The sequence below is a fragment of the Pelodiscus sinensis genome, chromosome 16, assembly GCF_049634645.1.
Source record: "Pelodiscus sinensis isolate JC-2024 chromosome 16, ASM4963464v1, whole genome shotgun sequence".
Lineage (NCBI taxonomy): Eukaryota > Metazoa > Chordata > Testudines > Trionychidae > Pelodiscus > Pelodiscus sinensis.
Genome location: NC_134726.1, coordinates 39,883,821 through 39,911,512, shown reverse-complemented (window position 1 = coordinate 39,911,512; position 27,692 = coordinate 39,883,821). Strand labels below are relative to the sequence as shown.

The 27,692-nt window shown below is 64.2% G+C and overlaps 1 protein-coding gene across 5 annotated transcripts; it reads left to right on the top strand.

Annotated features, from left to right (window-relative positions):
- Nucleotides 1-19: 19 nt before the first annotated feature.
- On the top strand, nt 20-27,315 carry ERN2 (endoplasmic reticulum to nucleus signaling 2). Of its 5 annotated transcripts, XR_012896221.1 has the most exons (23): nt 20-1,897; nt 6,035-6,152; nt 6,532-6,565; nt 7,492-7,564; nt 7,925-7,997; nt 8,439-8,561; nt 9,228-9,329; nt 9,855-10,116; nt 10,420-10,498; nt 10,589-10,739; nt 11,351-11,472; nt 11,718-11,885; nt 12,322-12,517; nt 12,774-12,864; nt 13,485-13,674; nt 17,606-17,705; nt 17,937-18,136; nt 18,825-18,972; nt 19,617-19,744; nt 21,420-21,543; nt 21,922-21,989; nt 22,076-23,378; nt 23,938-27,312. XR_012896221.1 is itself a non-coding variant. In XM_075899935.1 (22 exons), the coding sequence occupies exons 1-22, from the start codon at nt 1,844-1,846 to the stop codon at nt 22,295-22,297; spliced, it is 2,826 nt and encodes a 941-aa protein (XP_075756050.1). In that variant the 5' UTR covers nt 20-1,843; the 3' UTR covers nt 22,298-27,313. The 5 variants fall into 5 exon arrangements, 4 of the variants coding, with proteins under 4 accessions (XP_075756050.1, XP_075756051.1, XP_075756053.1 ...); XM_075899935.1 differs by having other exon boundaries at nt 22,076-27,313; XM_075899936.1 differs by lacking the exon at nt 8,439-8,561 and having other exon boundaries at nt 22,076-27,315.
- The last annotated feature ends 377 nt before the right edge of the window (nt 27,316-27,692 follow it).

Sequence of the window (27,692 nt, the reverse complement as noted above, 5' to 3'; positions counted from 1 at the left end):
CATAGTGATCATCTAGTCTGACTGGTATAGCGCAGACTGCATTACTTACACTCCCCAATCTATGAGGAAGGGTGTAGGGTTGCCAGGTGTCCGGTGTTTGCCCAGACAGCCTGGTAATTGTCTTTTGTCCACTTAAAAAAAATGTATTTTCTGTTTTTCTTGGATAGAAGGCCAAGGGGGATTTTTTTTTTTTTTGCTCAACAAATTTGGTTCCCCCTCCCCCGCCATGTTTGGGATTTTTTTGTGAAAGTACCTGGCAACCCTAGAGCTATGTCTACGCTGGCAGCTTCTTGCACAAGAACATATTGTGCAAGGGTTCTGGGGGGGGGGGTGAGATTCTGTGGCCTGCACTGTGCAGGGGGTCAGACTAGATGATCATAATGGTCCCTTCTGATCTTAAAGTCTATGAGACTTACACCTGTTTAAAAAGAGGTTAGCTCTTGCGCAAGAAGCCCTCTCTTACCACGCTTTACTGTAAATCTTGCGCAAGAGCGAGTGGGCAGTGTGGACACTGCAGAAGAATGGCCCTTCTTGCGCAATAACCTGCCAGTGTAGACATAGCTAGGAGTGTGTGCTTCTTCCCCCGCCCCTTTACTGTGTTCTCCACAACGTGTCCCTCTGCAGGTTTTCGTGCTTGCATTCTGGCTTTCATTTTTTCTTCTTTCACCCTTTTAATTCCATTAAAATAATGGAGAAACTGTATTCTTACCAGCCACTGGTAAATTCATAACTCTTGCAAGTTGATCAAAGTAGAAATTATCCTAGTACCAAAGGGGGGGAAGGTAATTCTCCATGCCAAAGGCAAGCCTGTGGTGCACAGTGTATACGTCCTCTCTGTTTCACTCGCCTTCCCATGCTCCTTGATCTGATGCTCGAGAAGCCGGAATTCTAGTGATACCTGTTGGCATTTCTGTAGAGGAGAGTGGCTGTGCTGAATACTGGGTTCTGTCTAGGGATGAATTCGCTACCTGGTTTGTTCCTTGTACTGTTACAAACAAAAGAGCTGTGACTTCTGGCATACTAACTGATGCTTAAAAATCCGGTTAGGATTTGTTTTCACTGATAGACTGGGCCTGTGGAATGCACACATATTGGAAGTGTAAGCACCTAAGAGTATGAGCTAAACTGTCCAAAGTCCCACAGGCAGCGAGCCCTTGAAGAAAAGTCTGACTTGATGGAGAGGACTGTACAGTCTCTTCCACTGGGGGGAGGGGTCGTAGCTTGCCACTTGCTAGTCACCTAACTTTTCTGCAGTTCAGTTTTAGGGAGAAAATTGCTGCTCGGGCGCTCTGCGGGTGCATGTAGCTGCACAGACTGTGCAGGAAGCAAAAACGGTTCCGATTCAGACTCAGTCCCCTTCGCCTCCAGGCAGTAAATGAAGCGTTCATTCCCGGTCTCTCCCACATCCATGCCCCCCCCCCCCGTTAAAGTACAGTTGGGGGGGGGTGATTGCTTGGGTGCGAGCCGCCCCCGTTACAATCGCTCCCCCTCGGTGGCTTTTCCGCGCTGTTTACGGAGCCACGTGCGCTGTCCTGCGGGAGCCCGGTTTGCAGGGCGGCGGAGGGGCCGTGGGAAGGGGCGCTCCGGCTGCTTTCCCGTGGCCATGGGCCGGGGGGCAGGACGGAGGATTCCCGGGACGCCGGGGGCTGGGACAAGGCGCTGGGCGGCCCCGCCCCGGCTGACGTGGGGCGGGCTGGCCCCGCATCCTGGTTCCGCGGAGAGTCACTCGCCGCCGCTGCGCGACCGGCCGGGCCCTGCGGGAGGCATGCGGGGCGGGCGCTAGCGGCGCGGGGCCTGGGGCCGGCCAGCAGCATGTCAGCCCCCGCCGGGCTCGGCCACCGTGATGGGCAGGGCCGGGCTGCTGCTGCGGCTCTGGGCGCTGGCGCACCTGCTGCAGGTAAAGGCCGCCCCGGGGGGCCTCTGGGTCGCCCCCTGCGGGAGAGGGGCTGTTAGTGCGAGGGGGCCCTGGGGAGCCGTGGGGCCGGCCCCAGGAGGCAGGGGGCCTGTCAGTGGGGGGGGCTGTGGGGCCGGCCCCAGGAGGCAGGGGGCCTGTCAGTGGGGGGGGCTGTGGGGCCGGCCCCAGGAGGCAGGGGGCCTGTCAGTGGGGGGGGGGCTGTGGGGCCAGCCCCAGGAGGCAGGGGGCCTGTCAGTGGGGGGGGGCTGTGGGGCCGGCCCCAGGAGGCAGGGGGCCTGTCGGGGGGGGGCCTGTGGGGCCGGCCCCAGGAGGCAGGGGGCCTGTCAGTGGGGGAGGCTGTGGGGCCGGCCCCAGGAGGCAGGGGGCCTGTCAGTGGGGGGGGCTGTGGGGCCGGCCCCAGGAGGCAGGGGGCCTGTCAGTGGGGGGGGCTGTGGGGCCGGCCCCAGGAGGCAGGGGGCCTGTCGGGGGGGGGGGGCTGTGGGGCCGGCCCCAGGAGGCAGGGGAGGAGCGGAGAGGGAGGAAGTTTCAGGGTAACTCTGTATTACTGTGTCTGTCAGGAGCCCCTGAGGGCGCTAAGCGCACCATGCTGAGGGTGGAGAAGCTGCTGGTTTCCCTCGGGTGCTGCAGGTGCCCGGTTACCTGGCTGACATTCTTGGATAGCTGCTGTCCCGTGTTTCAGCCCTGGTGGGGAGGGATGGGGAGCGATGCGGATCCCGAATGAGCTAGGGGCAATCTGCACCATCCCAGATGTCCCAGCACAGGCTTGGCGGATGGGGGGGCAGGAGCAAAGTGCCCTTCCAGGCTGCGCTCAGGGGCGGTGCCCCCAGCTTCCCCGGCAACGCTGACTGAGGACACGGTGGCCAAACCACGAGTTGTCCCCAGTTCATGCCGTCAAGCACATTTTGTTTGTGACCCTTTTCTGCCAGGGGCAGGCTGAGGAGAGCTTGGCCCCTTGGCCGGAACCTGGAACAGCGCCGTCCTGTCCCCATGGAGTACTGCTCCGCAGGCTCAGCAGTGCCCATGGGCCGTGCCGCGAGGCAAGAGCAGAACCCATCACCTCCCGCCTCTTCTCATCCCGCTGCTGGGTCAAGGGCTTGCCAGGGTACTCGGGTGCCAGCTTGCCAGCACCGCTGGTAGTAGGGCCCCGTCGGCCACAAAGCCCAGGGCTGTGTGCCATGGTGGGGTTTTGAATGGATCCCTGATGGGCTGTCGGGCTGATACCGTAGCCCTGCGAGGGTTTGTCCACACTGCAGTGGACCAGTGGCTGGTCCGTGTCAGCTGACAGAGGCCCACAGCAAGTGTTTGATTGCAGTGGAGACGCCTCCGCAGAGTCCGGAGAGAAGTGTCCTGCGTCGCCTTCGCTCGCCCCATTCCTTGAGAAGTTAGTTCAGCTGCAGCAATGCCTGCTCCGGGGCTTTGGTAGAAAACTCCTGCCCCTTTACACCCGCAGGGAAACAGGATAAAATTGGGGTTAGGAACTGCAGGGCTGTCCAGCGGCACCTTTCAGTGCCGGGTAATAAGACTGGCCAGAACATTTCCCCATCGTGCATGGCAGCCGAAGAATTGTAAACAGAGAACCCTGGTTTTCAATGGCAGCTACTCCGATTGGCCGGCTAGTGGGGTGGTTCTGCGGGGGTACGGTGAGACTTGTGCAGGGGCTTGGGGCTGTGGCTGGGCAGCCCCTTGCCCTGGGCTCCTTCACGGACTAGACAAGCAGGGCAGAGGATGTCACGGTGGCGGCTGGCTGCTCAGGGGCCTTTGTGAGATGAGTCTGGGGGCTCTCAGCCCCGTTTCCAGCAGGCGGGTGGCTTCCCACAAGAGCCCCCGTCTCCACTGGCCTCTGCTCTCACCTGCAGTCTCAGCAGAGGCCGAGCGCTGCGCAGGCCAGGAGTCTGACAGCCGCCTTCGTCACCTGCCGCACGGGGGGCAAAGGGGGAGAGACCGATGGCCGAGGTGCAGCGAGGAGACACCTGTCCTGCTGCTGCCTGTGGTAAAGGGAGGGCTGCTGAGCCAGCACTAAAAGTACTTCGAGTTAGACAGGAGAACGCTAGGTGAGGGGCTGGCAGGGAGTGAGCCAGTAAGCACCTTTGCCAGGTGGATTGAGGGAGGAGAGTCAGTGGGCTGACCCAGTGACTTCTGAGCTGGGCCGGGTGAGGAGAGTTTTTGTATGTAGGTAGTTACAGCTGGGTGAGTTTCAGCAGACAATGGCTGCAGGAAGAATGTGCCCCCCCCAGCCCCAGAGATTGCCTGCACAGCGTCCCCACAGGCTACTGGAGGCAGTTGGCTAGTTCCTGCTCTTGTTCTCTCCGCTCTGCTGCGTCTGGGCTGTGCTTTGCCAGCTAGGTGTATTTAATAGCCCTAGGGAAGGAGAGGTGAGAACTGGGTCACCAGCTGACATCGTCCACAATTCAAGGCAGACAGGTGGCCCAGGGAGCCACTAGGTAAGGCTGCCTACTTGATCACTGCCTGGCAGTGCCCACGAGCCAAGCAGGGACACCTCCGTATTCCAGGCCACGGTCGCGCCGTTTCCGGGAACGCGGTGTGGAGCACACCTGCTGTTCCTGGCTTATGAGCTGCACGGGAAGCCGGGAGGTCTGGTGTTCTGAGCAGGGGGCTGATTAGCAGGATTTCAACCCCTTGTTCTGATTCCTGAGCTGCAGGAAAAAGCAGGTGTCTCCCTCCTCCGCCTGGCAGCCCCCCCTCCCTGCGTCCGGCAGTGCTGTTTGCTCAGCCTTGTCCTGTTTGCCGAGGGGTGTGGCTGGATGTGTGGGGAAGGTGCAGTGTGTGAGCTGGCACTGCCAGGGTGAGTCATGCACACAGGGATACCATTGTTTCTGGGGGAGATTTGAGGTTACCATCTCGGCATCAGGGTCACTAAAATCCTTTGCCTTAAAGTTCTGAGCCAGCACCACTGGCATTTCTGGCAGGAAAAGCAGCTCAGCCAGTTTGCTCCTGGGAGAGGCCAGTGGCTGGGACGCTTGTGCCACCTTTAACGAGGCCCTGGGAAATCTGGTTTAGGACCCAGCTATAGGTCGTCCCCAGCAGCAGCAGCAGCAGCAGCAGCAGGAGGAGGAGCCTGCTGGTATAGATCTCCCCTTGGCCCCATGTTAGACTGCGTTCTGAGCAGACGCTGGTAGGCTTCAATCTGCCATGGGTCTCGCTTGGTTCTATTTATAGGCCTGCGGAAACGCAGCCACCTCTGGGGCCCAACCCGTAGCTCAACAATGTCCATTGAGACAGGAACTGGAGAAGCGCAGGGGGCCTGCGGGAGTGGAATGGAAAGAGCCAAACTGGAATTTGGCTGCACAAGCAGGTTTACACCCTGGCGGGAGAGAAGGCTGCTAATAAACCCAAGTTAAGAAGAGAAGGGAGGGGCCTTGGAGGCTTGGCTCTTGCTGTGTAAACACTGTTCGGGTGTAAACGCTCTGAGCGCTCCGGATCAGTGTTGTCAACAAATCCAGCTGCGTAGTGGACTGGGAGTCAGGCCCCTGGGCTTCAGTTCCCAGCCCTGGAGCAGGAGGGGGGAGTAGCTGTCTAAGCAGGCGACTGGCGTTTACTTCTGCTGGGGGGGCTACCACTGTTATAGTGTGCGCCTGGCAGCACAGCACCTTGTCCCATGGGGGGGAATACCCCCAGGATCGGCCCAGACTTGCCTTCAGGGCACATTTTATGTGTCAAACATGCCCCAAGGTAACTCAGAGCTCATCCCGATCAGGCTGCAGGCCCCTCGCCTCTGCCCCTGCTGCAGGAGCAATGAGCTCTCTCAGCCGGGCCCCTTCTTCGAAGGGCTCTCCAGACAAGGCTGGCGGGCCCAGGCCCCTGGCTGGCAAAGGGGCAGACACCCAGTCACACGGCAGCGTGGACTCCGTAGGGAGAACACCCTGCGTAGATCAGTTCCTGAATGTGGGGTTTCATCAGTGTCTCCCCGCATGGCCTTGCATCATTTGCGACTGGCTGGGCTTACAGTACGAGGCGGTATCGGTCTGGGGGAGCCCTCCTCCCCTCATTTCTTGACCCGCCGAGGCCGGAGGCGGCGCAGTGGAGCTGTGTGCACCGGGGCGTGTGGATCTCGGGTACTGATCAGGCGCTATATGATCTCTGCCACATTTCTGCCCTCAGTGTCTCACTGGCAGCACCGTGACTGTCCCAGAAACACTGCTCTTTGTGTCCACCCTGGACGGGAGCCTTCACGCTGTGAGTAAGAAGACGGGTGACATCAAGTGGACGCTGAAGGATGGTGAGCGGTGACTCTGTCGGGTGTTTATTGAGGCTCAGTGTCTGGGGGAGGCCCTATCCCAGAGACTTTCCTCCTGGCCGAGAAGGGCTGGAGACATTCCCTCCCCTCCCAGCACTGTTCTGAGCACCGGCCCTGGAGAATGACCCCTGCTGCCTGCCCCAGCCAGTCCCAGGGCTCTTGCTGTTCTCAGGGGAGTCCAGGCCCTGCTGGGCAGCCCCCCACAAGCAGCTCTGCCTGGCTGGGTCTGAAATGCAAATAGGTAACTGATCGGTGGTCGGACCCATGTGACTACAAAGCCTGCTGTGAGTGCTGCCACGTGGTCCCTCTGGCCGGGCCCTGAGCTTGCGACTGACGTGTCTGGTTTCACTCTCTCTTTCAGATCCCATTCTTCAGGTGCCTGTTTACGTGGCAGAGTAAGTGTCAGCTCCCTGCCCCAGGTGCCCTGCCCGGCAAAGCTTAGCGCTTCCATCCTCCCCGGCCTCTGCAGTCCCTGGCTCAGGAGCCCTCTGGTGCTCCCCAGGGAGGCGCAGAAAGAGGAAATGGAGGCTCAGAGACTTCATTCACTCTTAGGCTCGGTCTACACTGTAGGGTGGTTTCCGGAAACGCTATGCAACTGGCGCTCCGCAGTTTATGTAGCTTTTTCCGATTGCTTCTCTGGAAGAGGCTTTTCCACCATTTGGCCCCGTGTAGACTGGGCCAAAGAGCGGAAAAGCCCCTTCTTTCGGAGGAGCCCTTATTTATCAGAGATGAGGCAGGCAGGGCTCCCCAAAAAAGCACGTTTGCTCTTCCGCAAAAAAAGCAAACGAGCAAACACCTTCCCTGTTTTTCTGGTATCCCGGAAAAGCCCCACAATGTAGATGTACCCTTAGTTACTTTTCCTGGTTGACTTTCCGCCCCAAGGAGCCCTGAACCGCTACAAATAGCAAGGGGGGAATCCCTCCCCCCACCGCTGAGCCTGCAGCCACCTCTCAGGGTGGAAGTGGCAGCTGTCTCACCACGCGCAGGGACGCACCACACCTGTATGAGACACAAGGGGAAATTGTGCCACGGTTTGAAACAGCAGGGGGAGTTCCTGGAGGTGACTGGAGTGACTCCAGGGGATTGGAGCAGAATGGGGCAGAGGTGGAGTGGCTGTGTAGGAACTGCCGTAGCGGACAGACCAGTAGTTGATCCGGCTTGGTATCCCATGCCAGGAGAGTCACGCCCCCTCGAGCCGCAGCCCTGGAGTGACCAGTCAGGCACTAGCCTGCGGAGCGGGATCCTTGCTCTAACCCCTGTGGGTGCCGGGCTTGGGCCCTGACACAGGCCCTGGCTGGCATGTCCCTCTCCTTCCTTGCAGGCCGGCGTTTCTCCCAGACCCCAATGATGGCAGCCTGTACGTCCTGGGAGGCAAAAACAAAGAAGGCCTGATGGTCAGTACGTGGGGGTGGGGTGGCTAGTGAGAGCCCCTCCTCCTTCCTGGCATGCAAAGAGGCAGGAGGTGGCAGCTCTGCAGGAAGCGGGAGAGCCTCATTCTTCCCACTCACCCCGGCTCCTTTAGATGGGTCTGTGGGGAGACAGCAAGGCCCTGTGGGTTTGCTTTGGCTGCTCAGCCCCGCCCAGGGCCCCTCCTGTGGCTGGGGTCTCTCTTTGCACTGCCCCATGCCCCAAGGCTCTTGCAAAGGCCGGGAGGTGGGGAGGACCTGGAGGATGGGCTCATACAGGTAAAAGGCCCAGCGCACGTGGCTGCCTCCGGGCTCTTTGTCACTCACAGGCTGCTCCGTTTGTTACAGAAACTCCCGTTCACCATCCCAGAGCTGGTCCAGTCCTCGCCGTGCCGCAGCTCCGATGGGGTCCTCTACACGGGTACGAACCAGCCTCCTCCGGCGGGAGAGATGGGGCTTTCTCTGTGCATAAGGCAGCCATTCCCGCGCCCCCTCCACGCTGTCCCCTGCAGCTGGGGCGTGGGAGGGAGAGGACCGTGGGGCAGGCAGCCAGTGCACGGGTTTCCATCCGTGGGGTGCGGATCCGTGTGCAGACCTAGCCCGCTCCCGGTTGGAGCCACGCCACAGATGGGCAGGACCGGAGTCTGCGCAGGAACGTGCCGACCCCCCGGGAAGGGGGAGGGCGCTGGAGCGGGGCAGAGGTGATCCGTCTGGGGGCAGCAGGAGTGACTGGAGATTGGCCGAAGGGGGGGATGGGTTGATGTTGCCTAGCAGAGGGCCTAAGGACCCTGGGGAAAGTGGAGAACCTGGAGAGAAGAGCACCCGGGACATGGGAGGCTGAGGGGCATCTCGAACTTTCCAGGGAAGAAGCAGGACACATGGTTTGTCGTGGACCCCAAGTCAGGAGAGAAGCAGACGACGCTGTCGACAGAGGCCTGGGATGGTCTGTGCCCCTCGACGCCTCTCCTCTACATCGGCCGCACCCGTAAGCCCAGCCCCCTTTCTGCTGGCTGCAGGCGCAGAGCGGAGGGCCGAGGGGGCGCTCCTGGTGTCTGGACAGGCTGCCAGCCATACCTGCTGTGGGAGCAGATGCCCAGCTCTGCTTTCCCATTGGCAATGGGGAGCGGAGACTTTTGGTTACCCTGTGGAAAGGGACAATCCCTGTAGCCCTTCTAATGCTCCTTGACCTCCGTGCATGGCTCCTGGGGGAGGCACACCCTTCCCCTCTCCTCGCTTCTCCTCTCTCCCCTCCCCGCCTCTCCCTGCCTCCCCTCACTCCTCTCCCTTCTCCTCGCCCCTCTCCACTCCTCTCACCTCTCCCCTCCCCACCTCTCCTCCCCTCACTCCTCTCCCTTCTCCTCGCCCCTCTCCCTGCCTCCCCTCACTCCTCTCCCTTCTCCTCGCCCCTCTCCACTCCTCTCACCTCTCCCCTCCCCACCTCTCCTCTCTTCTCCTCCTCTCCTCGCCCCTCCCGGCTCCTGTCCCCTCTCCTGACTGGAGGAGTTATCTAGCTCTGAGGGAGGATTCCCTTCTGAGGTAGTTAGGCTGATCAACATCCCTTCCTGCTCCCCTGGCCCTTCCCTTTGGAAGGCCCCTCGTTCTGGTGTGAGCAGCTGAGCAGTGACCGTGGTTGCTGTTGTCTGACCCCCAGAATACGTCATCACCATGTACGACACCAAGTCCCGGGAGCTGCGCTGGAACGCCACCTACCACGACTACTCGGCCGAGCTCTACGATGAGGCGCACGACTACAGTGAGTCCCTGGGCAGTGCAGTGGGTGGCGGCTGTCTCGGCTTTCCAGGGGAGAATGACTCGGTGGCGATCAGCTCCTGACCCGCTTTGCCTGCACACGGAGCCCTGAGCAGCTCTGTCCCCGCGTGGCGGCTCTCCGTTCCCGGAAGTGCTGTGTCGGGGGGGAGCCCTTCTCCCCACAGCAGTGGGCTGCAGGCCAGTGGCCGTGGGGGCAGCCTGCAGGACCAGAGCTTGACTGGAAGCAGCCGGTGGCACGTGTCTGTCACAAGCGCTGTGCCAGCTGCTCACTGCTAAAGGGCACCCGTGTCCTGGATGGTTCCCCCGTGAATCAGGGGAGCCTGGGTTTGGCTGGAGGAGTCCTGCGGGATGAGGATGGGGGACGTTTGCGCCTCGCGGTGACCCAGTGACCGGTAGGCTCCGTGGACAGCATCCCCGACGGAGGAGAAGGAAGGGCTGTGAACGGGGTGAGGGAGGATGACTCCCTCAGGAAATGCCGTGTCCCTAACTGCCTCGTGTCCCTGGCTAGAGATGGCTCACTATGCCTCCAGTGGGGATGGGCTGGTGGTGACCGTGGACAAGGAGAGCGGGGACGTCCTGTGGATGCAGAACTACGGCTCCCCTGTGGTGGGGCTGTACACGTGGAACCAAGACAGTCTGCGCCGGGTGCCCCACCTCAACGTGGCCCTGGAGACGCTGCGCTACCTGACCTTCCACTCGCAGGACATCCGCCTCATCAAGTGGAACTACCAGGCCGTGAAGGACTTCTCTGGGACCAAGACCCAGCTGCTGTAGGTGGTTCAGGGGCCTGCCAGGCTGGGCTGGCGGGTCACAGCGTGCTCGGGGGTGCCCCGTACCTGGGGACGGAGATGGAGTTAATGTGGGAGAGGACCAGGGTTCCCTGGGAATTTGCTGGGGGTGGAATCACAGCTAAGAGAGATCAGACGGTTTTCCTGGAGCTGGCTGTTTCCCAGAAGCAGGGGTGTAGCTGGGGGACCCCCCAGCCTATTTCACAGGGGGGCTGGCTGCATTCATGTGCCTCGCTGTGTCCTACATGATGGCGTGGGCTTGGGCTAACCTGTCTCTGCCCGCAGGCCGACGCTGTACGTGGGGAAGCATGCAGCCGGCTTCTACGCCCTGACCTCCTTGGTCCACGAGAGCGTGGCACTGGTGGTGAGTATCCCACCTCTCCTCCTGCCCCCGGGCCCTTGGCTGGCAAGGCAAGGCGCGGCGAGTGCCAACCTGCTCCGTCTGACTCTCCAGCCCCAGGGCATCACGCTGGCCAGGATCGACGGCCCCACCACGGACGACGTGACGGTGAGAGAGTCTGGCGAGTGCGAGATCACACCCAGCACCGACGTCAAGTACCCACAGGGCAGCTCCAGCCCCCTGCACAACGAGTGGCTTCTCATTGGTGAGGGGCCGGCCAGGGGCTCTTCAGCGGGGCAGAGTCACCGGCTTTGCACGCCCTTCCCGCAAAGCCCGGGCTGTGACCTGCACCCGCCAGACCCCGCGGGGCCTCGGGGTGGGGTCCCCGTTCCCGGAACCGCTTCCCGCGCAGGCCTGGGGGGCAGAGTCTCGGCCAAGTGACTTTGTTGCTGCACCCAATTGGTGCGCGCAGACCCTGAGCCCGGCGCTAAGCCGGTGCCTGCGCTGCCCCCGTGGCGTGCGCGCAGCCCTGCGGTCGAGGGGCACCGCTGGGCCCCAGCATGTTGGAACGCTCGTGCCGTGTTGTGAAAGGGCTGCCGGGTCGCTGCCCGCGAGTGGGGCAGGCCCTGAGGCTGCGGACTTTCTAAAGAGGTCACTGCCGAAGGGGGTCTGCTGGGGGCCCCTCCCCCGTGGGTGAGGCTCTGCCCCCTGGGGGTCCCTGCTCGTCCCAGGGTGGGAGCCAGCCGGGTGTTGCTCTGATCCCCTTCCTGCGTGAGGCCCAGATGTGTCCCGCCCTGGCCGCCCCCCTCCCGCGCGGTGCGGAGCTGGGAGTGGACTGAGCGGGACTCGGGTCTGTTGAGCTCTCTCCGCCCACAGGCCACCACGAGCTGCCTCCCGTGGTCCACACCACCATGCTGCGAGCCTTTCCGGAGACCCTGAGGAAGACTACGGAAGCCATCATCCCCACCAGCGCCCCGGGCAGGACTCTGTTCGATGACGTGAGTGGGGCGTCTGCTGGGGCCTGGGCCCAGCACGCGGGGGCACCCAGCGGGGCAGGGAGAGAGGTCACGTGTGCAAAGCAAGCGGGCGAGTCCCGGCGGGTGGGGTCTGCCCAGCGGCGAGGAATCGGAGGCCTGCTCCACCTGCATCCCTGCGTGGGCGGGCCGCGGTGGGGCACCGGGGGCAGAGCACGGGCTGCGGGGGATCCCCGGGTGGAACCGGTCACCCTGGCTCTGAATTGCAGTTCCTGACTCCGAACGGCGTGGAGGATCCAGCCCGCCATGGGCGGCACCGTGGGGACCCGCCCCCGGCCGAGCAGACGGAAATCTACCCCGCGTCAGGCAGCTGGGAGCTCGTGGTCACCGCAGCGCTGCTGGGCGGGGCCGTTCTGCTCCTAAGCGTCGGACTCAGGGTGAATGCGCGTTTCTTCTCTCCGGGTGCCCCTTGCTGGCGGCCGCAGCCTCCCTCTCTCCTCGCTGCACAGCGTCTGGGTCGCACGGCCTGCGGGTGCTGGGGCGTCACTGTCCCCAGGCCCTCTCCGCGCTGCCGGAGGGATCAGCAGCCCCCGAGGAGCCCTGCTGGCCCCCAGAACCTCCCGTGTCCCGAGTCGTGGCCTGCAGCACGCGCTGCTCCCCCCGTCCTGAGCGCCCCGGCCCCGCAGCTCTGCTCATTCGAGGGCCAGCAGAGCCCGCCCCTGCTGGAGCCGACTGATCCCACAAGGGGGTTGGCCTGGCTCCCTCCCTGCGGCGGGGAAGGGGCATCGCCGCGGCGCTGCCCTCGGGGCGCCCAGTCGCTTCGGCTGCACCCCCCCGTTGCGAGGGACTGAGGGATCCATGTTTGTGCCCCAGACACTGCTGGCGCCGCGACGGCCGCTCTCCCCAGGCCGGCTCTCCGAGGACGCTCTCCCCCCCGGCTCGGAGGAGTCTCGCGGGGGAAGCCAGCGAACGTCTCTGCAGCTGTCCCCGAGCTCAGGCCCGTCCTCGCTGAAGGGCCTCCCCAACGGGCTGGCGGACCAGGGCCGGGCTGCGTCCGGAGCGGCAGAAGGTCTGTGCGGGGGGGGAGGGGCTGGCAGGGCTGTGGTCATGTCCCCGTCCCAGAGCACGGGGGCCGGTGTTGGAGGGGAGAAGCCGAGGCTCAGGGGCAGCACCAGGCTCTAGAGCTCAGGCCAGGATAGCGTCTTCCCCAGGCTCTCTGCGGGGGCTCTCCCGTGGGGCAGGCCGGGGAGCTGGTGCTGGGCTGCACGGGCCCGAGAGGCAGGCGAGGGGAGGGCGAGCGATGTTCACTCTCTTGCCCTCTGCAGATGCAGAGCCAGATGTGACCGTCGTTGGGACGGTTTCCTTTAACCCCAAGGAAGTGCTGGGCCATGGAGCCAGGGGGACCTTTGTCTTCAGGTGAGCTCCCCGAGTGCCCTGCTTTGTGCTCAGGCCAGGCCGGGTCTGGGGCAGCGGCGAGTGAGTCCTCCCTGGAGCTGGGAGCCAGGCGGGCCTGGCTTGGAAGGGCCTTAGGGGTGGGTCTGGCAGGGCCTGTAGCAGGGGCTTTCGCGCTTTCCTCTCCCCCCGCCGTCGGACCAAGCTGGCATCTCCCAGTCCTGTGTCGGCTCAGCGGGCACAGCCCCCCCCGGCAATCCCGGCCCAGGGCTGAGCCCCCCCCGGGTTGGCATGGAGGCACGCGAGGAAGCCTGCCCGGGCGCTGCTCTGGCGCCGTCCTTGGTCTGCCCGATGCCCAGTGAACCCTCCAGGCTGCTGCTCCAGCGCCGGTCCCAGGCCCCAGCGCACGCTGAAGGCCGGGGAGCTGGGGGTTGATTGCTGAGGAGAGGTTTCCCCAAACCCAGCCTGTTCCGGGGCTGCAGCGACGTGGGCCTGGGCCCGGCCACCCTCGCGGCGCCCGATGTCGCGCGGAGCCCACGGGCGCCCGTCTTTGCTGGCTGGATGTTCCCTGTGGCCGGCGCTCGGGCGCCTCTGGCCTGGCTGGAGGCAGGCGGGGTGACGGCGGCGCTCTCCTCTGGTCCCAGGGGTCGGTTTGACGGCCGGGACGTGGCTGTGAAGCGCCTGTTGCCCGAGTGCTTTCACCTCCTCGACCGGGAGGTCCAGCTGCTGCGGGAGTCGGACGAGCACCCCAATGTCGTGCGCTACTTCTGTACGGAGAAGGACAGGCAGTTCCACTACATCGCCATTGAGCTCTGCTCTGCCACGCTGCAGGAGGTGAGCCAGGCAGCTGCAGCGCGCCCGCAGGGCCCGGGGCCACTGCCGCAAGGTGCCCCTTCGCCCCATGTCCCCTGGCTCTGTCTGCCGCAAGGTGCCCTTCGCCCCATGTCCCCCGGCTCTGTCTGCCGCAAGGTGCCCTTCGCCCCATGTCCCCCGGCTCTGTCTGCCGCAAGGTGCCCTTCGCCCCATGTCCCCCGGCTCTGTCTGCCGCAAGGTGCCCTTCGCCCCATGTCCCCCGGCTCTGTCTGCCGCAAGGTGCCCTTCGCCCCATGTCCCCTGGCTCTGTCTGCCGCAAGGTGCCCTTCGCCCCATGTCCCCTGGCTCTGTCTGCCGCAAGGTGCCCTTCGCCCCATGTCCCCCGGCTCTGTCTGCCGCAAGGTGCCCTTCGCCCCATGTCCCCCGGCTCTGTCTGCCGCAAGGTGCCCTTCGCCCCATGTCCCCTGGCTCTGTCTGCTGCAAGGTGCCCTTCGCCCCATGTCCCCTGGCTCTGTCTGCCGCAAGGTGCCCTTCGCCCCATGTCCCCCGGCTCTGTCTGCCGCAAGGTGCCCTTCGCCCCATGTCCCCCGGCTCTGTCTGCAGCGCACCCACAGGGCCTGGGACCACTGCCGCAAGGTGCCCTTCGCCCCATGTCCCCCGGCTCTGTCTGCAGTGCACCCGCAGGGCCCGGGGCCACTGCCGCAAGGTGCCCTTCGCCCCAAGTCCCCCGGCTCTGTCTGCAGCGCACCCGCAGGGCCCGGGGCCACTGCCGCAAGGTGCCCTTCGCCCCAAGTCCCCCGGCTCTGTCTGCAGCGCACCCGCAGGGCCCGGGGCCACTGCTGCAAGGTGCCCTTCGCCCCATGTCCCCCGGCTCTGTCTGCAGCGCACCCGCAGGGCCCGGGGCCACTGCCGCAAGGTGCCCTTCGCCCCAAGTCCCCCGGCTCTGTCTGCAGCGCACCCACAGGGCGTGGGGCCACTGCCACAAGGTGCCCTTCGCCCCATGTCCCCCGGCTCTGTCTGCAGCGCACCCACAGGGCGTGGGGCCACTGCCACAAGGTGCCCTTCGCCCCATGTCCCCCGGCTCTGTCTGCAGTGCACCCGCAGGGCCCGGGGCCACTGCCGCAAGGTGCCCTTCGCCCCATGTCCCCCGGCTCTGTCTGCAGCGCACCCGCAGGGCCCGGGGCCACTGCCGCAAGGTGCCCTTCGCCCCAAGTCCCCCGGCTCTGTCTGCAGTGCACCCGCAGGGCCCGGGGCCACTGCCACAAGGTGCCCTTCGCCCCATGTCCCCCAGCTCTGTCTGCAGCGCACCCACAGGGCCCGGGGCCACTGCCGCAAGGTGCCCTTCGCCCCATGTCCCCCAGCTCTGTCTGCAGCGCACCCGCAGGGCCCGGGGCCACTGCCACAAGGTGCCCTTTGCCCCATGTCCCCCGGCTCTGTCTGCAGCGCACCCGCAGGGCCCGGGGCCACTGCCGCAAGGTGCCCTTCGCCCCATGTCCCCCGGCTCTGTCTGCAGCGCACCCGCAGGGCCCGGGGCCACTGCCACAAGGTGCCCTTTGCCCCATGTCCCCCGGCTCTGTCTGCAGCGCACCCGCAGGGCCCGGGGCCACTGCCACAAGGTGCCCTTCGCCCCATGTCCCCCGGCTCTGTCTGCAGTGCACCCACAGGGCCCGGGGCCACTGCCGCAAGGTGCCCTTCGCCCCAAGTCCCCCGGCTCTGTCTGCAGCGCACCCGCAGGGCCCGGGGCCACTGCCGCAAGGTGCCCCTTCGCCCCAAGTCCCCCGGCTCTGTCTGCAGCGCACCCGCAGGGCCCGGGGCCACTGCCGCAAGGTGCCCTTCGCCCCATGTCCCCCGGCTCTGTCTGCAGTGCACCCACAGGGCCCGGGGCCACTGCCGCAAGGTGCCCTTCGCCCCAAGTCCCCCGGCTCTGTCTGCAGCGCACCCGCAGGGCCCGGGGCCACTGCCGCAAGGTGCCCCTTCGCCCCAAGTCCCCCGGCTCTGTCTGCAGCGCACCCACAGGGCCCGGGGCCACTGCCGCAAGGTGCCCTTCGCCCCATGTCCCCCGGCTCTGTCTGCAGCGCACCCGCAGGGCCCGGGGCCACTGCCGCAAGGTGCCCTTCGCCCCAAGTCCCCCGGCTCTGTCTGCAGCGCACCCACAGGGCCCGGGGCCACTGCCGCAAGGTGCCCTTCGCCCCAAGTCCCCCGGCTCTGTCTGCAGTGCACCCGCAGGGCCCGGGGCCACTGCCGCAAGGTGCCCTTCGCCCCAAGTCCCCCGGCTCTGTCTGCAGTGCACCCACAGGGCCCGGGGCCACTGCCGCAAGGTGCCCTTCGCCCCAAGTCCCCCGGCTCTGTCTGCAGTGCACCCGCAGGGCCCGGGGCCACTGCCGCAAGGTGCCCTTCGCCCCAAGTCCCCCGGCTCTGTCTGCAGTGTACCCACAGGGCCCGGGGCCACTGCCGCAAGGTGCCCTTCGCCCCAAGTCCCCCGGCTCTGTCTGCAGTGCACCCGCAGGGCCCGGGGCCACTGCCGCAAGGTGCCCTTCGCCCCATGTCCCCCGGCTCTGTCTGCAGCGCACCCGCAGGGCCCGGGGCCACTGCCACAAGGTGCCCTTCGCCCCAAGTCCCCCAGCTCTGTCTGCAGCGCACCCGCAGGGCCCGGGGCCACTGCCGCAAGGTGCCCTTCGCCCCATGTCCCCCGGCTCTGTCTGCAGCGCACCCGCAGGGCCCGGGGCCACTGCCACAAGGTGCCCCTTCGCCCCATGTCCCCCGGCTCTGTCTGCAGCGCACCCGCAGGGCCCGGGGCCACTGCCACAAGGTGCCCCTTCGCCCCATGTCCCCCGGCTCTGTCTGCAGCGCACCCGCAGGGCCCGGGGCCACTGCCGCAAGGTGCCCTTCGCCCCAAGTCCCCCGGCTCTGTCTGCAGCGCACCCGCAGGGCCCGGGGCCACTGCCGCAAGGTGCCCTTCGCCCCAAGTCCCCCGGCTCTGTCTGCAGCGCACCCGCAGGGCCCGGGGCCACTGCCGTAAGGTGCCCTTCGCCCCAAGTCCCCCGGCTCTGTCTGCAGTGCACCCGCAGGGCCCGGGGCCACTGCCGCAAGGTGCCCCTTCGCCCCAAGTCCCCCGGCTCTGTCTGCAGCGCACCCACAGGGCCCGGGGCCACTGCCGCAAGGTGCCCTTCGCCCCATGTCCCCCGGCTCTGTCTGCAGCGCACCCACAGGGCCAGGGACCACTGCCGCAAGGTGCCCCTTCGCCCCAAGTCCCCCGGCTCTGTCTGCAGCGCACCCGCAGGGCCCGGGGCCACTGCCGCAAGGTGCCCTTCGCCCCATGTCCCCCGGCTCTGTCTGCAGCGCACCCACAGGGCCCGGGGCCACTGCCGCAAGGTGCCCTTCGCCCCATGTCCCCCGGCTCTGTCTGCAGCGCACCCGCAGGGCCCGGGGCCACTGCCACAAGGTGCCCTTCGCCCCAAGTCCCCCGGCTCTGTCTGCAGCGCACCGCAGGGCGTGGGGCCTCCTGGAAGGCCTCAGCGCCTGTCGCAATGGCCCAGCCGGCGTGCTGGGGGCGAGAGGCAGTTCGAATCCCAAAGGCCCCGTCTGGCTCGGCGGTTGCTCCGCCTGCCAAAGGAGGGGATGGAAAATGGGACGGTTCTTGTGTCCCTCCCTGGGGTGTTCCAAGGCCCAAGGCAAATAGAAATGGCCACGTTAGGCCCCCGTCTCCGTCACATGCTAGTTCCATCCCCTCTGCCAGTGTCCTCGGGCCCCCTGGGGCAGCCCAGCGGGCCAGGTCCTGCTCTCCTGGGGCCTGGGAGGCCCCTGCAGGCGGGTGCACGGGGAGGTGCCGCCGGGAATGCGGAGCCCACACTTGGGAGTGAAGCTGGGAAGGAAGAGCCCTTGTGAGTCTGACGGGGGTGGGGTGCAGACCTGGGCGAGCTTCCTCTCTGGCTTGTGTCTCCTCTGCTGTCAGTACGTGGAGAGCCCCCGCTTCGACCGCCGCAACCTGGACCCGGTGTCCCTGCTGCACCAGACCACGTCCGGCCTGGCGCACCTGCACTCCCTCGGCATAGGTGAGACGGCGCTTTGCCCCCGGTGCCTTCGGGCAACAGGTCCAGGCCTAGGGGCCTGTCTGGGGCAGGGTGTTCTCCAGCCCGGGACCCGGGTGCAGGACTTGAACCGCCAGGGGCAGGCCTCGGCTTGCTGAGCCACACGGCTCGGCGGCTTGGGGGCCAGGCAGGTTCCTCCGTGGTGACGCTGTAGCTCCAGGCCATCCCGCTCAGCGTGGGCCCTGTGTCTTTCAGTTCATCGGGACCTGAAACCCTGCAACATCCTCATCTCTGCCCCCAACAGCCACGGGCAGGTCCGGGCTGTCATCTCCGACTTCGGCCTCTGCAAGAAGCTGCAGGGGGGGCGGCAGAGCTTCAGCCTCCGCTCGGGGATTCCGGGCACGGAGGGCTGGATCGCCCCCGAGCTGCTGTGCGAGGACTCGAAGGAGAACCCGGTGAGTCCCCTCAGCTCGGCTTGGCCTGCACGGCCCCCTGCCGGCTCCAGCCCGGGGCTATTCGCGCTGCGCCCGCCTGGGATGCCAGTTGCTGCTTTGCTGCAGGGCAGGGGCGCCCCGAGCCCCCCGAGGGAGGGAGGTGGCTGCCGTCGGAGCCGGGGCCTCAGTCGCTGCTGGAGAAGCCGACAGTTTGGCGTTAGTGCTCGGGAAGCGCTTGTGCTGTCCCTGTGCTACTGCTCTGGGCAGCTGGGTCTCATTCCACAGGTGCCTCGGGGGCTGGGCACATTTCACAAACCCTGCGCCTGGCCGTGGCAACTTGGAAACCCCCACAAAGGCCACAGGTGGGAGCCCGGCGCCCCCGGGAGCCTTTAAACTCTCCTCTCAGTCTTTCTGCCCCCACAAGGCAGGGCTGGTTCCCAGTGCCCTGGGGGCAGCGCAGACAGACAGGCCCTGCTCCCCAGAGAGAGCTATGAGCGTACGGCCAGCACTGCTGCTCAGCCCCCTTCTGCAGAGAGGCGTCCCGTCCCAGCAGGCGGCTCTGCGCCGGTCGGAGAGCCCGCGGGGTGGTTGCTGCTGGAGCGCCAGTTATGGGCTTGCCTGGCTGAATCTCTGGCACCCGGCGTTCTCTGCAGAAAGAGCCGAGGGGGTCAGCGGGCCTGAGCGCTCCCTGCCCCGTTGTGTTTTGCAGACGTGCGCAGTGGACGTCTTCTCAGCCGGCTGCGTGTTTTACTATGTGCTGTCAGGGGGGGCGCACCCCTTCGGGGACAGCCTGCGGCGACAGGCTAATATCCTGCAGGGCACCTCCCAGCTGGCCTGGCTGGCGGAAGACACTCACGGTAAGGCCCCGCTCTGGCCCCGTGGGGGGCTCTGGGCTCACGGTGCAGAGGTTGGTTCATCCTAGCCTGGGGAAGGCCGGCCGGCCAGCGCTGCTGACCCCACTGTGCAGAGAGGCAGCCCGACGCCCAGAGGGATGGGACGGCCTGTCCACAGCCCCCCAGGAAGTCGCCACAGAGCCCGGGTCCTGACTCGCTGTCCCATGCTGCATGCCCCCGACAGCGGCTCCAGAGCCCTAGAACAATGGGAGAGCTCCGGGATGGTACCGGGCTACCCCGAGCCGGGTCATCTCCGGGCCTGCAGCTAATGAGCTGGACACGTCTTGAGCCGTGGGGCTCCTCCTTTGAGCCGCCCCCACAGCCTGTTCGACCTTCCTCCTATTCCCAGCGCCTGCGAGGCTCCTTTGCCCATCGCGTGCCCATGGGGAGGGGGTGGAGAGTGCGGCGAGACGAGCGGCTGGGTGTGCGGTGGTTGATTTCATGGTCTCGCAGGGGTCCAGGTTTGGCCCTGCACGCGCACACTCCCTCCCGGGGAAGGCGCGGGACAGAGAGCGAGAGCGTTCCTGACGTGGGCGTGAGGCGTGGGAGGCTCCCTTCAGCCCCAGGGTGTGAGTAACCTGCTCTCTGCTTTCTCGCTCCCGCCCAAGACAACGTGGTTGCAAGGGAACTGATCTCGGTGATGATCAGCAGCGAAGCCCAGGCGCGCCCCTCGGCCCCACAGGTCCTCGTGCATCCCTTCTTCTGGAGCCGGGAGAAGCAGCTGCAGTTCTTCCAGGTGAGACCCCTCTGGCCCCCGCGCCGCTGTCCCATTTCCAAACCCAGCACTGAACGCTAGTCTGTGGCCTACGAAAACAAGCGGTTTGGGGCTTTCCCCGCAGCCGGGGACTCCCAGCTGCCCCGCCGGTTGGGTGCTCTGTGCTTATAAAAGCCGCCTCCTGCAGCGAATCTGCCCTTTTGTGAGCAGGGCTCCCTTTGTCCCGCCCCCATTCTTGGCTGCGGGATCCGCTCCATGCTGCACATTCGGAGTTCTCCGTTCAAACAAGCAGCCAGCGCTTTTCTAGTCCGTTTGGCTACCAGGGCCTTGAACAATACGGTCTGAGCATAAGCAGCACGGGGCTGAGTCTGCAGCTAGCCTGAAAGCAAAGCACAGGGGGGTGTCAACTGTCCCCGTCGGCTCAGTGAAATATTGGCCCTGGAACCTACACATGACAGTTTGGTTCACTGCTGACCAGCTCTGTCAGACACATCCAGCCATATGGGGACCCCACAGTGCCAGGCTGCTCCCGGTGCCGTTCAAGTTGCCAGAAGCCCGAGCTGTCCCCTAGCCAGTTGTCAAATCGCCAGCATCCCCCTGACACCGCTGTTGTCATAAGAATGTCAGAATGGCCAGACGGGGTCAGACCAAAGGTCCATCCAGCCCTGTGTCCTGTCTGCCCACAGTGGCCAGGGCCAGGTGCCCCAGAGGCAGTGAACAGACCAGGGAATCAAGTGATCCCTCCCCCGTTACCCATTCCCAGCCTCTGACAAGCAGAAGCTAGGGACACCATTCTTGGCTAATAAGCATCGATTGACCTGTCCTCCATGAATTTGTCTAGTTCTCTTTTATACCCTGTTAAATGACCTGGTCTTCACTACATCCTCTGGCAAGGAGTTCCACGAGTTAACTGTGCATCATGTGAAGAAATACTCCCTTTTGTTTGTTTTAAATTTGATATCTATTGATTTCATTTGGTGACTCCTCTAGTTCTTGTGTTATGGGAACTAATAAATAATTTTTCCTTATTCAGTTTCGCCACACCAGTCATGGTTTTATAGATCTCTATCACATCCCCCCTTAGCCTTCTTTTTTCTAAGCTGAAAAGTCCCCGTCTTTTTAATCTGTCTTCATAGGGGACCCGTTCCAAACCCCTCATCTCTTTTGTTGCCCTTTTCTGTACCTTTTCCAATGTTGGTGCAGAACTCCACAGCACACTGAAAACTGAAAATGTGGAGAGGCATCAAATAGATCGAATTGGAAGCAAAAATTATGTGAATAAATCGGCCCCTGCCCCCCGCATTCAGGATCTTTGCCAGGGCCGGCTGACTGCACAGCGTGGGGGCGGCAGTGGTGAGCCGTTGGTCATGCAAGGAGAGCAAAGAGCAGCGGCCCTGCTTGGAGCAACGTGCCTTGGCATGGAGCTGTCTCTGCTCAGAAAACCAGCTTCAGATCCCCCCATCTCACCGTGCTGGAGGCTGGGACCTGGCAGGGAGCCAGTTTCTGTAGACCTCGCTGCAGCCCGAATCCCAGGAACCCCTCCTGGGGGTGGCCGAACTGCTAGCGTCCTTTGCCCCCCCGTGCTGAGCAGAACTAGCTCCACCTCCCCCGCGGGTCCCTCTGCCTTTGGAAGCAGCGGCACGGGGCGACTCCGGGACAAAGCGCAGTTTCCATTGACACCCCCTCTGGTGCGCAGGACGTCAGCGACCGTATCGAGAAGGAGCCTGCGGAGGGACCCATCCTCACTGCCTTGGAGTCTGGGGGGCCCTCGGTCGTGAGGTTGAACTGGAGAGCGCACATCTCCGTCCCGCTGCAGACAGGTAAAGGCCCAGGGGACCGGCTCACCGCGCGGCACTAAGCTCACGGCGCCATCGCACGCAGAGCCAGGCCGAGATTTTACTGGAGCTTTCCCCTGCTCCCGCCGCCTTTCCTGCCGGACAGCAGTGGCTGCTGGGCGGCTGGAAACCCAGGGACCCAGAACGGAGGATGAATCCCGCTTGCCTTCCCCTCCGCAGGGCGGGGCTCTTCTGGGTGGTCTCTTCTGTCCGTCTAACATCCCCCAAGCGCCTCTCCCTGGGGAGACTGTCCCGCAGGGCAGTGCATGCCCCGCTGGAACCTTTCCCGCCCTGATGCCTTGCTGCAAATTACTGCAGAGACCAGCCTTGCGGATGCTTATTTGGATCTCTGGCTCTTTCCAGACTTGAGGAAGTTCCGCACGTATAAGGGCAGCTCGGTACGGGACCTTCTGCGAGCCATGAGGAACAAGGTGCGTCAGCCCCCTGCTGCGCAGGCTCCAGCCTGCCCGGGCAGTGACCCCGGTAAGCATGTGCCATCTCCCTGTTCCCCACGCAGAAGCACCACTACCACGAGCTGCCGGCCGACGTGCAGGAGACGCTCGGGGCCATTCCTGATGAGTTTGTTCAGTACTTCACGTCTCGCTTCCCCTGGCTGCTGCTTCACACGCACTCAGCCATGCAGAGCTGTGCCACGGAGCGGCCCTTCCACCCCTACTACCTCCAGCAGCCCGGAGACCTTGGACACGAGAGGAGAAGCCACAGCTGGGAGAGAACTTAGAGCCGGGTCTATGCTGCCAAAGGGCAGCCTGAGGGAACAGAGATCCCAGCCGGCCGATGGATCAGCCACAAGGGCCTCGATTGTTTCTTTCGAATGCAGAGATCTCTGCAGGATTGTGTCCCACCGACCTACGCAGCTTCACAACCCGCCCTCTCCCCTTCCCCCCCCCCGGCGCGCTGCTGCCCCGGAGAGCGGCTGGAGGGCATCTCTGGATGCTCCCTTGCACTAGTGCCCTGGGGAGGTCATGGCCTCCTTTTCCAGGGAGAGGCCTGGGCTGGGAACGCAAGGGAGTTTGCTTGGCTGGTGTGTCTGTCTGGGGCTGCTCCTTCAGTCGCCCAGAGCTGACTCCTCGTGGGTGGGGAACAGACTCTGCAGATGGCTTGAAGGGGTGAGTCCCTCTCTTGGGAACGGCTTTTAAATGGAAGCTGCCCTGGCCACGGTACTTACAGGGCATCACTGGAGCTCTTCCCGCTGCAGTCCAGGGCAGACGCAGGACATGTCAGTGGCTTGCTAGCCAGTCCGACAGACCCTTTCACTTCTGCTCTGCGCACGTGTGTTGACTGGGCACAAGGGTCTCTGAGTAGTTCGTTGCTCTCGATACGCATGCAGTCCCACTGGCTCCTCCAGCGCCCTGAATCCTCGGGGCTGGACCCTTCCCCAGAGCAGGCGCCTCTTAAACTGTCCCATGTCCAAAGGGGTCTGGCTCGAAGAGCCAGCCTAGCACCTGTGTTTGCTGACTCAGCAGTAGGGATGTGCGGGGCTAACCAAGGTGAGACTTCCTGGTTATGGGTAACCGGTGGGGGCTGGAGCAGCCCCCCACTCACCGCTGTGTAATCCGTTAACCGGTTCAACATACAGTTTGGCCAGTTAGCTAATTAAACGGGATTTTCTATCCCCAGTCGGCAGGGGCCTGGCTCCAGTGCATGTCCAGGCTGCTCGGTCGCTGCCGGTGTTGAGCCTGAACCATTTCGGAGAACGAAAAATCGCCGAGGGAAGTGACGTGTCCAGGGATCGGCGCAGACTGCAGTGCATGGTGGGAAATGGGTCTGTCAAGGCCAACTAAGGCAGCAGCTAGGGACAGGTGATTTCTGCTTCCCGAATACACCTGCTGAACCCAGGCGGCCATGCCCCCACTTCCTTAGGGAAAAGAGCTCTAGCGGGCTTGAAGCCGGCAGGGAAGCTCTGCATACCCAGAGGGCAGCCGCTTCTCTCAGCCTTCCCAAGTGCATGGCCTGAGTGAGCGTAAAGCTTTCAACCCAGACTAGGTCGCTGGGACTCCCGAGCAAAGCCACCCCTGGAGAGCTGGGCACGTGTGTGCAGTCTCTGGGGGATCCCTGACTGGATTTCATCCCCATCGAAAGGTTTGGTTTAAGCTCCGTGACAAGGCATTTCTGCCCCGAAGATATGGGGGGCGGGATTAGAATGAGACTCCTGTAGGGTTGTAGCCTGGCAGCCATCACGTTACCAGCTGCACCAAGATACTTCACTGCTTTTCATCGACTTTCTGGAGTCTCTTTACATCTTGTCAAGTATCAGGGGGTCGCCGTGTTAGTCTGAATCTGCAAAAGCGGCGAGGAGTCCTGTACCACAGGACTCCTCGCCGTCTTTACATCTTGCTTCCAAGACCCTGTCTTTCCCAGGCCGGCCCTTGCGCATCAGAAGGGGAACCCGCAGGGCCCTTGCTTGCCTATGTGCGTCTGCTAGAGCAGCACACGTCTCTCCTTGCTTCCTCTCCGTGCTGCGCTGGAAGCTGGCGTCCAACGGCCTGTTCAGAACTTCCCTGTGCCTGGCTGGACTCGTGGTCGTGACACTGGATCTGCGCTTAGGCCCTGTCTGGGCCTCCCACCCGCCTGGGCCTGGGCGGGGTGTTTTGTGTACAGAAGTTGGAGGACGCAGTTCTGAGAGGAGGGTTCTCTCTGCTGCATGGCCAGGAGGAGCTCGCCGGGGCTGGGCACAGAGGGTTTGTGGCAGCTCAGCTTGCGGGATGTAAGCGCAGGGCCTGGGTGCAGGAGCACCTCCTGGTGCCTCTTGTCCCCACCGGGGCCATTCAAGGAGTGGCCTTGCCCAGCTCTGGAGGCACGCGGGCGAGGCTGCCCCAGAATTGCAGTGATGAAGTCCCTGTGTGCGTGGCTGACTGACCAGCTCCCCTGTTCTCAGCCCAGCTCACAGGCGGGAAGGTCTGAGAGGCATGCCTGCCGCCACCGCTGACCGCGAGGCCTCCAGTGATTAGCCCCCCATTTTCTGTTCATGCATAGAGGGGGACCTTCTCCTCTGGGCAGAGCGCCCCCCTTGGTCCGTAAGGCCTGACTGGCCCCCGCTCTCCCAGGGCCCCCAAGAAGCTGCAGGAAAGGCCACAGCTTCCAGTCTCCCATCGCGAGAATCCTTTTGCAGCTGCTCCAGCATCCCATCTAGAATCTCCCTGCAGAGGCCACATCTGAGCCGTGCCCAAGAGAACAGTTGCCATGGAGACGGTGGGAGCATTTCCTGGTTTTCCTCCTTCCAGGACAGGCCGGGCCTGGCTGGGAGCAGGCCAAGGATCCTGAGTGAGGCGTTGCACCCGCTGGTTCTCACTCAAGGGCCTAGGCCGAGGGAGGGGGGAGGAGAGACCCCGGGAGCCTTCCCACTAACGAGGCCTGCTCCAGCTCCGCCAGGACAGAAGAGTACCCGTCGGCAGAGGGGGCTGAGGCCTTGAGACCGGCCTCTCCCCGGAGCTGGGTGGCACTTGCGGGGCTGAGTCCTGGCCAGGCTGCAGCTCACGCTACGGGAGACTCGCTAACGTGTCTCTGAGCCCCTTCTGCATTCAGCAGCCCGGGGGGCACGCGCTGCTGGGGTCTCAGGGCCCCAGGCCTGACAGTCTCTGCTAGCTCTGCTTGCCTGCTGCTTGGGGCGTGGGGGTTGGGCTTTGATGGAGCTGGTGCGAGGGCTGTTCCTGTGGTGACAAGCGGCTTGCACCGGGGCGCTGGGCAGAACATTCGATACGGCCGGGAACGTGTTGTACCGCACGCTGTAAATACAGATGGTTTTGAAAGTTTGGTCTTGTGGCAACACCTGACCCACCTGCTTGGGAGCTGCAGCTCCAACCCGCAGGGCCCCAAAATGTGCATGTTCAGCCCTGCCCGGGAGGGGGGGGAGAGCAGGGGGAGTCCTTTGGGCTCCTTAGCACCACAGCTCAGGCCTTCGTTATAGACCTGCCCATGAAGCATCGTCAAGGCTTGGCTCCACGCCAGGTAGCTCTTGTCCACTGGAGTGACTGACCAATGATCACGGGGGAGGGTGGCCTGCTCCCGAGGGTGGGATGGTCTGTGCAGGTTCAGATATTGAACCCTTGTGGACAAAAGCTGCAGCCCGGGAGAGTCCCAGTGGGGGATTCTGTCCCCAGCCTCATGGCCAGGCTAGGCTGCCTGGTTGGACCAGGCCTCCCAAGGGCTCAGCTCTAGGAGTGAAGGTAGAACGTGATGGAGCCCAGAGCCCACGGCCCCATTTCCAGATCAAAGCATCCTGTCAGCCTCCTGAGAAACGGCCACTTCTCCCCCCTCGCGGCCGTGGGCCGAACGTGCCGCTTGCCCTCACGCTGCTGGGACAGGGAACTCTGACCAGGTCCAGGATTTGGCAGGAGCAAGAGGGAACAGCTGAGAGCGCAGACACGGGGGCTCTGTGAGGCTTCTCCAAGCAGTTGCCCTGGGCCATGGCTTGCTGGCTGCTTCCCGCAGTGGAGCATCGTCCCTTCCAAACGCAGAGGATGTTGCCTCCTTCGCCAGTGCTGAAGCTGTCCACCAGCCGTGGTTAATAACCCACCTCCTGGCTTCAGCTGACGGACACCAGGCGGTTTTATTGCATGTCGATAGCAGGCGCCTGACCAGCACCAGCAGGCAGATGTGACAAGCGCTGACACGGCCACAGCTAGCAGCACTGCCCCAGCCGCAAGACAGGAACCACGGGGCAGTACCAATTTCCAGGCATGTGGGGCTGGGGGTCTCCAGGGTGAAGGAGCAGCAGCTGGCTCCTGCTGGCTCAGTGCTGGGCAGTGCAGGGTGACACTGAGCTCCTGGCCTGCCGGTGAAGGATGTTTCATATCCAGTCCCCCCGGCAGGGTCACAGAGGCACTGTGGGGGGAGGGGGCAGCCTCAGGTTCAGACTAGCTTGGAGGTTAAGCAGTTCCCCCCTCGCCTCTTCTCTGGTGCTAGAAGGGGAGGGGGCAATCCTCCCCTAGAGCTGCTGCCCCACACAGGCTCCGTGTCTAACTTTTATCCCGAAGCAGCCCCCTGCCTCCCTAGCAGAGCGGGGGGACGGGACACCCTGTAACTGACCCTGCTCGGAGGTGGGCTGTGCCTGTGCGCTCGCGAGCCCGGCGGCAGGTTCTGTTCGTCTGTGAAGTGCTACCAGCCCCTTGGTTGTTTTTTAGAGTCACGCTGGTTAGCCCCAGGCGCCCTGCAGGGCCCGTTACTGCATCTCACCGGGGAAAACCCGCCCTCTCTGCGCCTGTCCCGTACTGACCCAGAGCACCAGGCGAGGGGCAGCTGCTCCCGAGGGGCCTGGCTAGTAACCCGCCCTTTGAGGGGTAACAAGGCCAAGTCCCACTGCTGGAGTGTGGGGCTTCTGGCCCTGCCTGGGGGCTACAGCCACAGCCAGGGGAGACAAGGCCCCCCCTCAGTTCTTTCCATGAGACTCGCTGTGGGCAGAGGGATGGATTGCTGCCTGCTAGACAGCCTGAGGAAATGGCCTCTTCCTAGTCTCACTGCGGGAGGCCAAGCAATGGAACCCCTCCCCCCCGGAGGAAAAGGCTTCACCCCAGGGCTGGCCCCGTTCCCCAGGGCGCAGTCCTGGCTCCACGCAGCAGTGCAGGTGAGTCGGAGGCCCCAGCTCTGCTGCAGGATACAGTGGTAACCCCCCCCCCCCCCCAAGGGAAGGAGGGCCCATGCAGCTGCTCAGCTCCACAGGTGATTGGTCAGCCCCCCAGGCAGAGGCTCAGGGCTCCCTGCCAGGCAGGGCTGCCATCACCTGTGGAGCTGGGCAGCTGGCCAGGCTGCGGAGGGAACAGGGGGCAGCAGGCCGGGCCGCAGAGGGAGCAGGCCGGGCCGAGGAGGGAACACGGGGCAGCAGGCCGGGCCGCAGAGGGAGCAGGCCGGGCCGAGGAGGGAACACGGGGCAGCAGGCCGGGCCGCGGAGGGAACACGGGGCAGCAGGCCGGGCCGCGGAGGGAACAGGGGGCAGCAGGCCGGGCCGAGGAGGGAACAGGGGGCAGCTGGCCGGGCCGAGGAGGGAACAGGGGGCAGCTGGCCGGGCCGAGGAGGGAACACGGGGCAGCAGGCCGGGCTGAGGAGGGAACACGGGGCAGCAGGCCGGGCCGCGGAGGGAACAGGGGGCAGCAGGCCGGGCCGCGGAGGGAACACGGGGC

Coding starts and splice junctions, on each gene's coding strand:
- ERN2 (XM_075899935.1), top strand. CDS start 1,844: ATGGGCAGGGCCGGGCTGCTGCTGCGGCTCTGGGCGCTGGCGCACCTG. Junction 6,153..6,531: donor CAAGTGGACGCTGAAGGATG/GTGAGCGGTGAC, acceptor TCTCTCTTTCAG/ATCCCATTCTTCAGGTGCCT. Junction 7,998..8,438: donor CGATGGGGTCCTCTACACGG/GTACGAACCAGC, acceptor CGAACTTTCCAG/GGAAGAAGCAGGACACATGG.